Below are 17,222 nucleotides of genomic sequence, written 5' to 3'. Positions count from 1 at the left end.
TGTGTGTGTGTGTGTGTGTGTGTGTGTGTGTGTGTAAGAGAGAGAGAGAGAGAGGGAGGACAGTTTTACTACACACTCCCGCTTTCACACCAGACAAGCTACACAGCCACCTCAGCCGCGCGCAACAACACGCTCGCTCTTGTTTCATCTTTGCACACTTTTATCTGTAAATTTGCATTATTCGCCAGAGAGAGGTCGTCCATTCCGACTGTATTTTTTTAGCGTGTCTGGTCTTGTCTGAAAAAAAAAAATCAAAGCAAGGAGAGAGAGTGTGATATTGAGGCATATTTGATGTTTTATGCTCTTGAGTATGAAACTGAATAGATGCACAGGCTGTTTGTGGTTCTGTTGCACACTAACCACATACATGAGTATTTCTTAACAACCAGACCACCAAGCTTTAAAGAGACACCACTCTCACTGCTCACTGGCGCAGAGAGTCTGAAATTGCCTGTGTGTGTCTGTGTGTGTGTGTAAAGGGAAAGGACTCGCTGGTTACTAAGCTTTAGTCTGTGACTCACACATCAGCTTATCTCTGTAGTTGAACTGAATCTAGTCATGGTATTAAATGCACATGCAAACAATGATGATCCCTGTGTTTGAGAGTAAAACTACACTGACGTTCAAATATTCACACACACACACACACACACACAATGAAGACCTGTTCTGCCAGCTCTTGCTTCCTGTTTGCCAAGACAGCACTTCCTGTGTTAGTAATGATGATCAGATATTAGGAGTCTGTTCGCCACCCAGCCTGCACCAGGTATTTTCACACACACACACACACACACACACACACACACACACAGAGACCTGTTCTGCCAGCTCTTGCTTCCTGTTTGCCAAGACAGCACTTCCTGTGTTAGTAATGATGATCAGATATTAGGAGTCTGTTCGCCACCCAGCCTGCACCAGGTATTTTCTGTTTGCTTTAAATTTGAGTTATCATTTGTACATTTTTCCTTGCATTAATGTGATTAGCAGGAATTTTTTTAAATCAAGATTTATTTTTAAAAAACAGCTTTCTGTTTAGTCTTTTTGTCCCTCTTATCTCTCATTCATTCGACACTTTGGCTTTGATCACGTCTCCATGTGAAACTTTTTTTTTTTGCTCTGGTTTGCAGGAAATGTAATTATAGAAGAGACTCTGAAGCAGGACTGAAATGAGAGAGTTTTGCATTTTAAACGTGAACGAATAAAACAGTAAAGGTGAACCAACAAAGTGAAAGCGTGTCTTGACACATCTGTTTGTGTTTCGTGCATCATGCCTGGGTGAGTAATCGAATGCAAACCTTAGCTTGTTTGATTTGATGTATCAGTTCTGGCTCAGCCTGCTTACCATACCTACAGTAACCTCTAAAAAGGAAGTGTGATGCTTAAGTCAAACCCGTCCCTGGCCCTGAGTGATTTAAGGCTGAAAGTGCCGCAGCACCACTTCCTCTGTCAGTCCTGCTCACTTCCTTTGCATATCAACAGGCGGTCCATGAGCGGCATCTGCGATGGAAATAAGCATGCACTAACGTGGCATTAGAGAAATATCTTCAGATCAGACATTGAGCCAGGGGTTGATAAAGGTTGGTCACACAGTACCCATAGCTGGAGGCAGCAGAGACGAAGTACCCAGTGAAAGGTCAGAGTGGGGGTAAATAGCACAGTGACCGTTCCCTCCGGAGGGCCTGTAGGCATGGCTGGGCTGAAGGTGTTTTGTCTGTAGGGACGGTTCTGATGAGAACATACACAGAATACCAATCGGCTGCTGCGTCGTCACTGACTTTGAATGGCAGGGGAGGGAGAGAGTCGTTTTCTCCGTCTGCCTCACCAGCTTACTCATGGCTTCCTAAATTATGTTACGATGGGAGGACATTTAAAGAATTATGGGTTTGCTGGCTCAAGCCATTTATGCAAATGCTAGTGCATGTCGTTGATTAGAGCCGGGTGGGTTGTGAGCATCATGTAATAGCAGTGTATGAGGTGGAATGCGTAAATATGACTGTTTTCTGCCTGAGAATAGTCATTCTACTGTGGGAGGGTGACCTTCTACGGTGACCTTGGGGTTTTTATTGTGATCATAGACCTGAGTGTAAATGCTATATTTTATTTGATGCAAGCATCTATGAGACTGCGAAGGACAGGTTTGTTCACTGTTGTACTGTGATGTACCTTGGTTTTGATTGTTTAGATGGTGAAAAAACAAAAATATAATTTAAAACAGCTCTTCAGTGGAGAAAACTCATGATTCAGGCCTTAAACATTTGTTTCACTTTCACACATAAAACCTGTTAAATTGCAAATTAAATGTACTATTTTCAGCAATTGTACAACATGTGGTATTTAATCAAACTGCTTTCCATCTTTTATTTGTATTGAAACACATACAAATTCACACATTAGCATAAAAGTGCCGTTATGATGTAATTTGTCTGAAATTACCTTTAAATTGATTTACTGGCTTTCCGGCAACAGGTCCTGTTCACACATGTACAATTCTGTTAAATTAATGCAGGGTCGTAACCACTATAGACATTGAGGGGGACAAGCCCCTCACCCCCCACCCCCACTAAAATAATCAGATATGGTCCCCCCTCCAATATTTGACATGCTTGATGCCGATCTGCTGCACTCCATTACGCACTACTCTCTGTGTTATTAGGGTGACAAAATGTTTTAAAATTTAAATTCATAGGATAGTCTCTGCAGACTAACAGCACTGGTCAGTAGATGGCAAAGCATATCAAAGAAGGAAGGGTTTACTGTTCACAGAACTCAAACATGAATTCCAGTGCAATGATTTAGTTTTAGCGATCAATAAGTCTGAAGTAAATAGCTAGACATTTAAAATTCAACATGTATTTTGCGAAACATACAACCAACAGTAATATCCAATGCAAAGCATTCAACCTTTTTTTTTGTTGTCAAATTTCACAGTTTTAAATTGAAAATAGCCTATCATTTATGTGATGGAATTTGTAATTGAATATGACATGACAAGAAGCATTAACAGAGCCATTTCCAGCATATTAGGCACAGGTTTAAGAATGCTTGTATAGATATTTTAAAATGCAAATATTATTTGCAAATGGCCCAAATGCATTACAATAAATTATTTTACTATTTTTCTTTCTTTTTAGTTTTTTCTTTATACATTTAAATCACATTCATTGTTCTGTTCCCACCAGTGTTTAAGGCCTTAAATTAATGTAGAAGGCATATGTGTGAAGACACCTATTTAAATGCCTATTGTTTAATGCTATTGGCCCGTTCACACCCAGAACGATAAATATAACTATATTAGCGTCCACACCAGTGGACGATATTGTCTGTTTATTCTAAGTTCACACTCATCTGCCGCTTTAAATTCTCGAGCTCATGATAGCAGGATTGATTCTGATTGGGTGTCAATGTTTTTATCATTCATCAGCTGGAAAAAATCGTTCTGAAAGTGCTTCCAACGATGTAATTTCTCTGTGCCTTTATCATTATAGCTGCTATTCTTTAATATTGAGAACGATTTTAAGAACTATATCTTTATCGTTATCTTTATATTTATCATCCTTGGTGTGAACAGGCATTAAGCACATTGACAGCATCTAAAACGTAACCTTGTAAGACTTGAGTGGTGTGTGGTGTTTATTAGTAAATGATGAAACTAAGATATTTTAAATGCAGGTTTATTTAATGTTGCAGTGTAACATCAACGTGTCTCTTTCATTTACTAATGTGCATGTGTATGAGTGTGTTCATAGGCTGTCACAATACTAGAGATCACACTGCCTTGAGACAGTACGACATATTGAACAGACTGCTCTTCTATCGCTCACAACCTTGTTTTCGTTGGCGTCAAATTACTAATGCCAAAGCTGTGAGAATAACCCTAAAGAAATCATTGTATAAAATGATTTAGGTAGTGACATGAGCATAAGGATGTTAGCTTAGTTATGTCTTTGTTACATATAAATATTCAGTCTTCAGTGAAAGTTTTTATTGATTTGAAATAAGTGCTAATTTAAGGCCCAGAATGAGAGTGCTATTCTTTAATATTGAGAACGATTTTAAGAACTATATCTTTATCGTTATCTTTATATTTATCATCCTTGGTGTGAACAGGCATTAAGCACATTGACAGCATCTAAAACGTAACCTTGTAAGACTTGAGTGGTGTGTGGTGTTTATTAGTAAATGATGAAACTAAGATATTTTAAATGCAGGTTTATTTAATGTTGCAGTGTAACATCAACGTGTCTCTTTCATTTACTAATGTGCATGTGTATGAGTGTGTTCATAGGCTGTCACAATACTAGAGATCACACTGCCTTGAGACAGTACGACATATTGAACAGACTGCTCTTCTATCGCTCACAACCTTGTTTTCGTTGGCGTCAAATTACTAATGCCAAAGCTGTGAGAATAACCCTCAAGAAATCATTGTATAAAATGATTTAGGTAGTGACATGAGCATAAGGATGTTAGCTTAGTTATGTCTTTGTTACATATAAATCTTCAGTCTTCAGTGAAAGTTTTTATTGATTTTAAATAAGTGCTAATTTAAGGCCCAGAATGAGAGTTGTCAGGCATGCAGAGGCTTCTCATGTTGGACTGGCCAGTCTCAGCTGATTGGAGTTTCATATCAGCTTAATATTCAGACAGTCTGTTTCCTGTGCTGACAAATTCTGTTTTTGTACATCCTGCAGAATATAACGGCACAGCAGCTCATGTTTTTGGGCTGTCACTGAAGAGAAATATGAGACAAACGCTCTGTCACTACGTCTGATGTAGACTGTACTCTGTACGACAGGATGAGATATGTGCAAGTTTTTGTGTGTGTTCGTGTGTATATTATTTTCATGCTCCAAAATGTGAGTGCTGTGGTACACTTATGCCAGCCATACATGCATACTCTTTTTAGGCAGGGTGTTTTGCTGGAAAGAGAGGTACCTGACAATTAAGGGAGTCAGAAAGTGGGAAAGAGAAACCTCAGTCACGGCTGATTTCACCTCATAAATATCCCCTTAAATGGCACCAAATGAATGTAGGCCACAGGTGTGGGAATATGTGTGCTGGTTCCATGTGCATGTGTTTATGTCTGGGTGTGGGCATGCTGGAGTAAATATGTGAGTTTGTGTGTATATATGTGTCAGTGGAATTGTGCTTTGGAGTGTGTGTGACTGTTTGGTGACCATCGTAAGGGCATGACTATGGCATATTCACGTTTGCATATTCACACTGATTCTTGAGACATGGGACAACACATGAAACAACTTTACCTGTCATTAGTGATAATAACAATGTTTCAGTTTTGAACGAAATCAAAGATTAACACTTGAATGTCCTGAACACAAATTCGGTGTCCTTAGACCATAACAAAATCTCATATCCATCAAAATATATATTCAATTGAATAACAACAGAGATATAAATATGCATATTTTAATGAAAAATTACTACTATGTCTTCTGATAGAAGAAGGAGGTTAATTTTAAAAGTATTACTCTTTTAAAAGGAATTTGTCAACATCAAAACCTTTTAAAAATCTGTCTTCATTCTTAAGTCCTTTTTAGCTATTTAACCTGCTATGAGTTCAAAAAGTCAAAAAGACAAGTTTAATAGTGGGTGAAATTCTGTGAAAAAAATAAAATAAATGTAAGTAATTATGCTTATATTTTCACATATCGCAGCCATAATATGTCAACTCTGTCAATGTTTAAATAAATTTCCCTCATTTTAAATTGATCTTGGTGGTAGCAACCAAAGAAAAAATTTCATCAAAACTGTAATATTTTCTGTCTTAGTGTGGTGACAATTCAATAGATGAAGCTGAATATCAGTTTGAAACCATCCAGTAGTCTAAATTAATTTATTCATTAAAATGAATGCTAGATTGATCAATATTTATAACTATTTTACACATTATTTTTGTATCTGTTGGTGTTGACATTTATTGAGAAGAAAAACACATTTAAAAAAAGAAAATAGAGGCCAGAGACAGCAACCGAACATGTTGAACAGATTAATCCATAATAATTGCTGGATAGATAACCTGTTTTGTCCCAGTACTGAAGAATCAGTGCTTGATCAAACCTGCTTTGTTCTCTTACGGTAATCAGAAACACTTATTCATGCTGTGTTATTTAACACACACTCGTGGTTATTTGAAGTCTTTTGTTAATTGTGGTTTTAATTTCTCTTCCAGAGGCTCCCCCCTCAGGGATGGCTAAGAATGGATACTTCTATCAAGAGATGGGTGAGTGAATGTTTGTAGAAGTTGGTTGGTGTGTGTTTGTTTGTTCAACACATGGCCTGGAAGAGAGCTGTGAAGGTCAAGCTGGGAGTAAAACACAGGCAGAAGGAAACTCCTTTCTACAGTATTTAAAGCATGCCCTCATTTCTGACTTGCAGGAATATTCAAAATATAAAATTTCTGGATTTCTCATCAGTGTCAATGAGAGACAAGTTTTCTGCCTCTGATTCTGCTGCAGTGAAGCCCAATGCAGCAAAATCTGAGCAAAAATACATAAATAAATAAATAAATAATCTCTAGTGCCTGGAAATGTCTGTAAAATTAATTGTGCAAAATTTGTTAGTACAAGTAAAGCTTGTGGCATGTTCAGATTTCTCAAGTATTCCCTCATTATGCCATTTCAGAAATCACTGTTTATGTCATCTCTCTCTCAGTTTAATTCAAGGGGCTCTTGTTTATACGTATGTAATTATAACAAAGTATGGGGGGTATTTTCAATAAATGAGTTAATTTGTTCATGAATAGGCTTTCAGTGAATCAAACACTTATGAATATGATCAACCACGGTGCTCTGAGCTTGAAAGAGCGAGTGAGAAAAGGGGAAAAAAGGGGAGTGCCGTCGTCGGGGAGAGGAATATCCTCTCGCCCGCTCACTGTAGGTCCAGGGCATTAGAGTCAATGAGCACACGTGGATTAACAGCCCCCTCTCCTCTCCAGCTTTACATAGAGAATAATAGAGGGAAGGATTAGTGAATAAATGAATAGATGAGGAGAAAGATATGGAACCGATAGCCACTCACATGCCACATTCAACCAGAGAAGCGAGAACAATAACGAGCTTCCATGTGTGGATAAATCACAGCTTCAGCCACACTCTGGCTACACAGTCACATCTGTGGGGTATTAAACCCCAAGAACACTTTGTATTCAACAGGAAAAAAGAGAGAAATGTATGGATTATTGAAGCCTTGTTGTGTTTACATTGAGGAACTGTCTTATCGTGCTGAAATATCAATTCAGAATGGATGGATTAAATGTACAGTGTAGCATATTAAATTTGTAAATTAATTGTAACTTTAACATATTAGTTTGCCAGTAATTTATAGGGTCAGCAGGGGACAGTGTACAGTATGTATGTAGATATGAAAAGTTCAGTAATATTAATAAGAATTAGTAGAAGTTAGATATTTATTTTATTATATTTTATTTATATGAAGAGTAAATTAATAGTGTGCTGTTGTAAATCAATATTGTATACTGTGCTATACTGTAAAATATATCCTGTCAAATTTACAGTAAAAAAAAAAATAGCTGTGGTTGCCAGAAATTCGCTGTAAAAATATGATGACAATGTTTCCAGTGTTATGGGATATTGGCAGCTGTAATATAATAGGTTACAGATTACAAGTTACCCTATTTAAAATGTAATAAGTAGTGTAACTATTTCAATTACTTTATTAAAGAAATGTAACTGATTACATTTGGCTACTTTTTTGATTACTTTTTACATTTCTAACAAATGTTTTCAACTGTTAATCATTTTCAAACATTTAAACCATGCAGGGTTAACTTTACAGTAGGACTCAACACTGATTACTGTAAAACTTTCAAAATCCCTCATCACTTAAATTAAGATTATAATATTTTTATTTTAAAAATCTGACTTTAGCAACTCTTTTTACTTTGAGATAATTTTGAGATTAAATGCAGATTTAAAGTAATAACAAGATATAGTTTAATAGCTATGATACTGTTTTTGAAATCTTCAAATCTTTGCATAGCTATGACAGGAAACACTGGCATATAACAATGCCTTGGAAAAAAAATTAAAATAAAACATATACATAAACTCAAATAGTAAATAAAGCAGTTATCGAATATAAGCATGTGTCCTATTCTGTTTTCTAAACTCCTGAAACACTGGTGTCTCATATTTTAGAGCAGTCAATGCAATTTGGGAAATAAATGAATTAAATCTGTATGTGGGTGTGTGTGAAAATATTCTGATGTAACCCCCTTTGTAATCATTAAGTAGATATGAAAAGTTCAGTAATATTAATAAGAATTAGTAGAAGTTAGATATTTATTTTATTATATTTTATTTATATGAAGAGTAAATTAATAGTGTGCTGTTGTAAATCAATATTGTATACTGTGCTATACTGTAAAATATATCCTGTCAAATTTACAGTAAAAAAAAAAATAGCTGTGGTTGCCAGAAATTCGCTGTAAAAATATGATGACAATGTTTCCAGTGTTATGGGATATTGGCAGCTGTAATATAATAGGTTACAGATTACAAGTTACCCTATTTAAAATGTAATAAGTAGTGTAACTATTTCAATTACTTTATTAAAGAAATGTAACTGATTACATTTGGCTACTTTTTTGATTACTTTTTACATTTCTAACAAATGTTTTCAACTGTTAATCATTTTCAAACATTTAAACCATGCAGGGTTAACTTTACAGTAGGACTCAACACTGATTACTGTAAAACTTTCAAAATCCCTCATCACTTAAATTAAGATTATAATATTTTTATTTTAAAAATCTGACTTTAGCAACTCTTTTTACTTTGAGATAATTTTGAGATTAAATGCAGATTTAAAGTAATAACAAGATATAGTTTAATAGCTATGATACTGTTTTTGAAATCTTCAAATCTTTGCATAGCTATGACAGGAAACACTGGCATATAACAATGCCTTGGAAAAAAAATTAAAATAAAACATATACATAAACTCAAATAGTAAATAAAGCAGTTATCGAATATAAGCATGTGTCCTATTCTGTTTTCTAAACTCCTGAAACACTGGTGTCTCATATTTTAGAGCAGTCAATGCAATTTGGGAAATAAATGAATTAAATCTGTATGTGGGTGTGTGTGAAAATATTCTGATGTAACCCCCTTTGTAATCATTAACATTTTCATAAGTAACTGATTTAATTACACATAACTGATTACAGTTAAATTTACTTTGTAATTAAATTACGTAACACTGTTACATGTAATTAGTTACTCCCAAACACTGCATATTGGTGCCTGTATATTTTACAACTTATAATCATATAGTTCATTAAGTGATATAATGTTAAAATACCAAGCAACTTAAACTACCAAAATCTGCTTTTTACCTTTAAAATGTGCTGATAACCATCATAATAATACAAGTGGTTCATTAGAAAGCCACATAATGAATCAGACATAGCTAATATTCTTATATAGACAGTGCACAGGGTCATACACACAAAGACAAAACACCATCAGAGTAACATGTGACACTAAAATAATGTAGTAAACACAACACAAATAACAAAGTGGAACACAAAACACCATAATGTACCATACCGATATCAAAAATGAGAAGAAACTAAATTATTTGCATAAAATATAATCATATATGACTTTTGGGAATGTCTTTTAGTAAATTATATGCTAATTCAGTTTTTATTTGCAAAAAGAAAAAAAACATATATTTGACAGTATTTTACTGTAAAATTACATATAAAATGATGTTAAACCATTTACAGTTTTTCACTGTATTTGGTAAGGTAGCTGACAGTTAGCATGTTTTTACTGTAGCATTTGTAATTTTTATGTAATATTTACAAACATTTTGTGTGTATTAAAATATGTTAAAAAGTATATATAGATTGAGGCTGTTGGGTGTGTGTGTGTCTGCTCTTAGAGCAGAGGGAGAGAGAAGAACATGAGGAAGGGAGCGAGGAGCAAGAGGAGGGCCAGGACTCTCCCATCCCATCAGGAGATGACATTCATCTCTACGGCAGCCAGACACACCAAGGAGGGACAGGTCAGTGAATGTGTGTGTTTGCGAGCGAGTTCAGGGTGGGATGGCAGTTAGACCCAGAGCTGTTGATTAGCTCTGGAGATGCTCAGGTTAGCAGGTCAGTTGTTGCCACGGCAACAGTCTCAGGTGTGCTGTGATTATGTCGCGCACCCCCACAGGTCATCTGTTGTCACTCAAAACCACACAAAGTCGTCTTCTCCTCTTTCTGACCTCAGTCTCTGCAGGAAAATGTAATCAAAGATGACAATTGGAAAAAAAAACAATGGAAACCGTTGACATCTCCATTGTAATTTACTTTTTAGTATATAGTGCATGCAAAAGGCCAAATAGTTGCTTTTAAAAACCACTGATAAACATTATCTAAAGTCTGCAAGGAAGAATGGACATTGTTTGGAAAACAAATGTTATTGCATTCATCATTTCTCATCATCATTCATCATTGTTTTGTATCTATAATCTTTACTGTTTATAGATACAAAACACTGATATAACTCTCTTTTTAAATAATATGAGATGCTAGCAGTACATGAACAACCAACTGATATTTTATTTGGAAAGTTGCCAATAAAGTTGTCTAAATCCAAAATGAAGATTCACCAGGCAGCACAACGTGAAACGTTTAGCTACAGTATTCAACAAAGGTCAAAAGAAATGAGGAGAAATAATAATATATTGCAGTCAAAGACACTGGATTACAATTCTCATGGGACTGAATTAGCTAAAAAACATTAGGCAATTTGACTGGTAATTTTTATAGTGGTTGTGGAAAAAAAAAAAGTTATGTGTTTTTGTGAAATACATATTTACCTAATCTCAGGTAAATCTAGTTCTGTCTGAACAAAGCTTTTGCTATCTCTCATAAATCTGTATGTTGGATGTGCTCCACATCTGCAAAAAGGTGCGTTTACACAAACTTAAGTACATAAGTACCAATGAATCACATGCTCCGAGGTTGCTGACTGTTAAACAACTATAATATATAACAACTTGACCTGTCCTGATGAACAACGAAAGTGCACTACACTGTTAGGCCGGTTTCACACCTCAAGCGTGAGCGGCACGTGAGCAGCGGGTATTTTTTCAGCGTGCATGTTAACAAATGAGTGCATTCACAATGTTTTCGAAGTGACAGCACACTTTGATGGAGAAAATAAATATGATTTCACACAAAAAGTGCTTTATAAAAAACATAAACAGCATGTTCTATATCAAAGTATGACTGAAAGGACATAATCAGAGCTGTTTTTGTTGTTTACTATTTGCATGCAAATCCCCATGTTAACAAACTTTCAAGACTTTAAAACTTTCAAGTTTATTACTGACCAACTTGTAAAAACAAATGTATAGCTCTTTTTGTAAAGAAATGTGTACACTTTAAAAAAATTCCATAAAATTTACGGTAAAAAAACGGCAGCTGTGGTTGCCGGAATTTTACCGTAAAAAATATGGTAACAACATTTTAGGTTTTACGGTTTTAACTTAAATTTACAGTTAAATACCATCATTTCATTAACTGTTATAATGTTACTATACCAACCTATTGAAGTAATAGGTTACAGATTACAAGTTACCCTATCTAAAATGTAATAAGTAGTGTAACTATTTCAATTACTTTATTAAAGAAATGTAACTGATTACATTTGGCTACTTTTTTGATTACTTTTTACATTTCTAACAAATGTTTTCAACTGTTAATCATTTTCAAACATTTAAACCATGCAGGGTTAACTTTACAGTAGGACTCAACACTGATTACTGTAAAACTTTCAAAATCCCTCATCACTTAAATTAAGATTATAATATTTTTATTTTAAAAATCTGACTTTAGCAACTCTTTTTACTTTGAGATAATTTTGAGATTAAATGCAGATTTAAAGTAATAACAAGATATAGTTTAATAGCTATGATACTGTTTTTGAAATCTTCAAATCTTTGCATAGCTATGACAGGAAACACTGGCATATAACAATGCCTTGGAAAAAAAATTAAAATAAAACATATACATAAACTCAAATAGTAAATAAAGCAGTTATCGAATATAAGCATGTGTCCTATTCTGTTTTCTAAACTCCTGAAACACTGGTGTCTCATATTTTAGAGCAGTCAACACCATCATGGTAACACACATGAAACTGCAATAATGCAATAAACATTCATTTAACAACATTATGTGTAACATACAACCCTAATATACAAAACTGATAAGAAAAAACTAAGAAGAAACATAGTTATTTCAACAAAAAAAACCATCAAATTTTAAATGTAATGCAGGGAATTCTGGGAAAGTCAATTTACGGTTATTCATAACCATTTAACAGGTTTTTACTGTAGCATTTTTACAGTCTTTTACCGTTAAATTCACAGTCATTTTTTACAGTGTAGCTTAGGAGCCGCTGCTGTGACGCTGTACAAACACTTCCAGTGTGAATAATCTGGCAAGTCTGCAGCTGCAGTGGCGATGTAGTTTTGCGAACGTGAAGCTGACGCGAAGCTCAAGCTTGCGGTGTGAAACCAATGTGGAGTTTAGCTAATTACAAATAATTTACATATAAAAAGTTCTGTAGGTACTGTTGGAAAAACAGCCTGTTTAAAAACGGATCAGAAAGAGTCTGGAAAATGGCCATGTAAAACAACAACTGTTTTTGGTGCATGAAACCTCGAGTAACATTATAATTGGCCTTCAAGGGGGAAAAAATGCTACAATATAGCCCCATTAAAGATTTTTGCTGCGTTTACTGTTTTGCATAACTGAAAACTTTTGAAACTTATAATGTCTTATGGATGATGTAACATATCTATTAATAGGGTTGCTATTTGCCCTGATGCGTTGCTGCTGTTGAAAGTGAGCGCAGCTTCAGTAATATCAGTAGACAGCTGACCCAGAATCAGACAAGCAAATGTTCTCTGTGTTTTCTCAAATACAGTTAGTTCTGTTTTAAATTCTATTTTCTGACTCCTGCTGTGCATTTGGTGGGCTCACATTAGGATGAGTGGGGTTTGTTCACACGTTGTCTCATCCGGTCTGATGTTCTGTCATCCTCGGCGCACAAGCCGTCAGCACTTGTCTAGATTAAAACCAAATTCCACTCCTCTGACATACTGCTAAGAGTTTGAACTGTGTGGGATGCACGCATGTGTGTGTGCATGTGTGTTTGAATAAACCAGGGCCTCCAAACATTTCATTTGAAGTGATAATTCCCATGATTTCAGCAGTTGGCTGAACCGAACACCCAGCCATGTTATTTAGCATACTGCTGGGTTTTTAATGCTGCTTGATTGCTGGGGGTGAAGCAGGGGTGGTGAGAAATAATTACATACTACAAAAATAAAGCAAAACAAATATTACCTAATATTAGATCAAATTATGTCTAAACCACTAATTTTTCTGAAGTAACACAGTCGCACACAAGTCAGTAGAGTTCTAGAGGGAGGTAGCATCTCTTTTGCCTCCCTTGAGCCCGCTGAGTTCTCATCACTGTCCTGTAGCATGGCGTAAATGTGAGGAATGCAATGTCCTTCTTGGCAGCACTATGATTGGCTGATTACTCTTCCACAAATTTGACTGAATGGGTCAGACTGCAGGAAATGGATGGACTGATGTCAGAGTAAACAGCTCATCCACTGCCATGACCAGTTTCTGTTGCATTCATGTCAAAATTAACTTGAATTTCTTGAAAAACAAGAAATTACCTGTAAGTGAGCCAGTTTTTAGCAACCATGCAGTTTGGTGAAATTAAAAATTCATCACCATGCCCACAACCTTCTCCACACTCTCAGTATTTATTGAGGATTTGTTGACATAATTGGTACATGAAATGTGCTTGTCATTGTATTATTGTAGTCATTATTTCTGAAGTAATGTAAAAATAACGTTTAAAGGGATAGTTCACCCAAACCACCTTCGTTCATCTTCAGAACACAAATTAGGATATTTTTGATGAAATCCGAGAGCTTTCTGACCCTGTGTAGACAGCAAACAACTGACACGTTCAAGGCCCAGAAAGGTAGTAAGGACATCGTTAATAAGTCCATGTGAGATAAGTGGTTCAACTGTAATATTATGAAGCTACAAAAATACTTTTTGTGCACAAAGAAAACAAAAATAACGACTTTATTCAACAATTTCTTCTTCGTGAATGCGTGTTGTTGAAGACTGACACAGAAGAGAAGAAATTGTTGAATAAAGTCGTTATTTTATAAACTTTATGAGACTATGATGTAACTTGTTTTTAGTTATGTGATTTGGTCACCATCAAATTGAACTGAACTTGAGCAGTTCTGCAAAGAAGAGTGGGCAAATGTTGCAAAGTCTATATGTGCAAAGCTAGAGACAGAGACATATCCCAACAGACTAAATGCTGTTTCTATTTCTGTTTTCTATTTTTATTTCAAATAAATTCTGTTTTTTAAACTTTCTATTCATAAAAATTTCTGAATAAATGTATTATAGTTTCCACAAAAACAGTAAGCAACACAACTAGAGAGATTTCTGAAGGATCATGTGACACTGAAGACCGGAGTAATGATGCTGAAAATTAAGCTTTGCCATCACAGGAATAAATTTCATTTTCAAATATATTCAAATAGAAAACAGTTATTTTAAATTCTAATAATATTTCACAATATTACTACTTTTACTGTAATGTCAAATAAATGCAGCCTTGGTGAGCATAAGAGGCTTCTTTCAAAAGCATCAAAAATCTTTCTTTCAAAAATCAAAAATGACCCCAAACGTTTGAACGATAATGTATATACAACTCATACTGTATATACAAAATTATTACTGTATTATTACAGTTTGCTGCTTGTTGATAGTCCCAAGTGTAAGGTACATTTCCAAATTTTAACCAATAAACTATGTAAACTACAATGGAACATGAATTTACATTAGACTTAATACTAAAGTAAATACTAAAGTAAACAGATAGAGGGGCTTTGGCTCCTCATTTCAGAAGACCACAGGGGTGAACATACATCTGACTATTACCAGCCTCCGGGAAATCATTGATGCTGGTTTGATTGGATGTGGTTTTGATAACTGGCTAATTGCTGAATTCTCTTTGGATTAGGGTTTGCACCAGTGTAGTTCGAGCTCAATTAATGCTGCCATTTATCTTATGTTAATACAGTGGTTTTGAATTTTATATCCAGCAACTCACTGAGCTTTAATTAGGTGTTTAGATAATGCGGTACATTTCAGTTCAACATGATATGACCTCACATAATTGCTAAATGTATATTGCATACTTGTAAACATCTGAAAATACAGATGACAAATGGAAAAGTGATAGAAGGACAGAAGGATGGAAGAGGAGAGAATAAAATAACCGGTTTAACGTGGTGACGGTAAGCCATTAAAAGGTTTGAGAGGTTATGTAACCTTATTAGTTTAACACATAGACTTACCTCTTATTAAACCCCAAAGCTGTGCTTTTATTCTCAATTTTCCCCTTTTAATCCCAAACCCATCTGAGGGGCTGTTTAATCTTGGAGCTAAGGCAGTGGAGGAGTCAGCCGCAGGTCGTGGTAATCCTGCCTGAATATCTCTTTCCAGGGGCAGGACTTCTTGAGGCCCACGCGCACAGGACTGAGGGATCTCTATTTGATAAAGGCTGTCTGCTTTATATAATCTCTATATGGAGGAGGACTTAGCATGCAGCCATCACGTGAGGGTTTCAAGCTCAACTGCAAACCTGAGGACAATACCAAACATGAATTAAGCAAATAAAGGACAGACAGGGACACGGCAACACATGCACGTACACGTGTATGTCCCGTACAATGCTTGTGATCCATGGAGTATGCTGTGATGTATTTGGCGGTTACTAGTAAACAGTGTTGTGGGAGTGATATTTTGTTTTGTATTCAGGGACTGAACTGTTTCATAGCAGATATTTGTGATGTTGGGTTAAGTTGAGGAGATCACAACAGGGGCTCTCTGATGCAGATGGCTTTTATGTTCACTGTTGCTGTTTTTTTTTTAAATGATTTTATGCTATCAGAGTGTTACTTTGAAACTAGTCGTTCTCTTCTTAAAAACTCTAAAACCTGTTTTATGATGGTTGTTGTTTTGGCACACTGTATTCACCCCTCAGGCCTCCTATTCTCTTTTTCCTACAGAATCTGATGTCCACGGCTGTGTGCTGCTTAACACCTCTCGAAGGGTGAGACTTTTCATTACATCCACATGCCAAACAGACCTTATAAGATGCATAGTCCCCGCCTGAAGTTATATGCATACCTGTGACTGCACATTAATTGAATTCTGGGTGAATTTACAGTGGGGCCCAAGAGTGTGAGACCTCTTTTTTCAAATCTGGTATTTTTTTATTTAAAAAAAAAATACTAGATAACATGATCATCAGGTTTTACCTAATACTGTAGCATTCTGAATTCTGCATTCTAAAATTAATTTGACTACTTTTTTACTCAAATTGCTATCAGATATTATGATTCTGCATTCTAAAATTAATTGTACTACTTTCTAATCAAATGATCAACTATTCACTCAAATTGTTATACTGACCCATTTAATTTCTAATGAAAAATGTAATGAATTAGACAAGAATCCAAAATAGAAATATTTTCAATACAGTATCAGATACATACTAACTGTATAACATGCCTAATAACACTGTAATACACAGTTTCCAATGACTTATTAATCAGTTATCCCAAGGTCATGGAAAACATGGCAATGTCAGGACATTTTTTATTTATTTATTTTTTTCTAAGAACAGTCATGGAAATTTCTATAATGAACATACAGTTTTCAAACTATACTGAGCTGTAAAATATTTCAGCTGCTAAAAATTGCTCTTGTGTAGAGTAATACTTATTCAGGCAGAATGCGTTTTTGCTTCAAAAAATTTGAGATGCAGGCAGTTTTTAGAATGCTGTTTTGACATAGAGTGTATACATAGAAAACAATGGAAAAGTAGCACAGTGGGATGCAAAAATATGTTCTGTGTGTGCCTCTTAGTCACAAGCCATATTGCATCTATCCATTTTGTGAGTGAATCAATCTTTCAAGTTCTTTTTAGTGATTCGGTCAAAGTGAATCAGTCATTTTTGAAAAATAAAAAATGTATACTTTTTAATATAAATATGTTAAATAAGTTAGATAAGATATGTTATATAAGTATATATATATATATATATATATATATATT

The 17,222-nt window shown here is 35.1% G+C and overlaps 1 protein-coding gene across 5 annotated transcripts in view; it reads left to right on the top strand.

Annotated features, from left to right (window-relative positions):
* Positions 1-17,222, top strand: part of LOC107695019 (sodium bicarbonate transporter-like protein 11) — a 55,572-nt gene that overhangs the window by 9,980 nt on the left and 28,370 nt on the right. For all 5 annotated transcript variants that reach the window (XM_016494783.1, XM_016494781.1, XM_016494782.1 and 2 more), the window contains exons 2-4: positions 6,191-6,241; positions 9,931-10,053; positions 16,171-16,214. In XM_016494783.1, coding sequence (XP_016350269.1) covers positions 6,191-6,241; positions 9,931-10,053; positions 16,171-16,214 — 218 coding nt within the window. The remainder of the gene's footprint in view (positions 1-6,190; positions 6,242-9,930; positions 10,054-16,170; positions 16,215-17,222) is intronic.

Source organism: Sinocyclocheilus anshuiensis, unplaced genomic scaffold (assembly GCF_001515605.1).
Source record: "Sinocyclocheilus anshuiensis isolate Anshui unplaced genomic scaffold, SAMN03320099.WGS_v1.1 scaffold14, whole genome shotgun sequence".
NCBI lineage: Eukaryota > Metazoa > Chordata > Actinopteri > Cypriniformes > Cyprinidae > Sinocyclocheilus > Sinocyclocheilus anshuiensis.
This window is presented reverse-complemented; position numbering and strand designations above follow the sequence as displayed.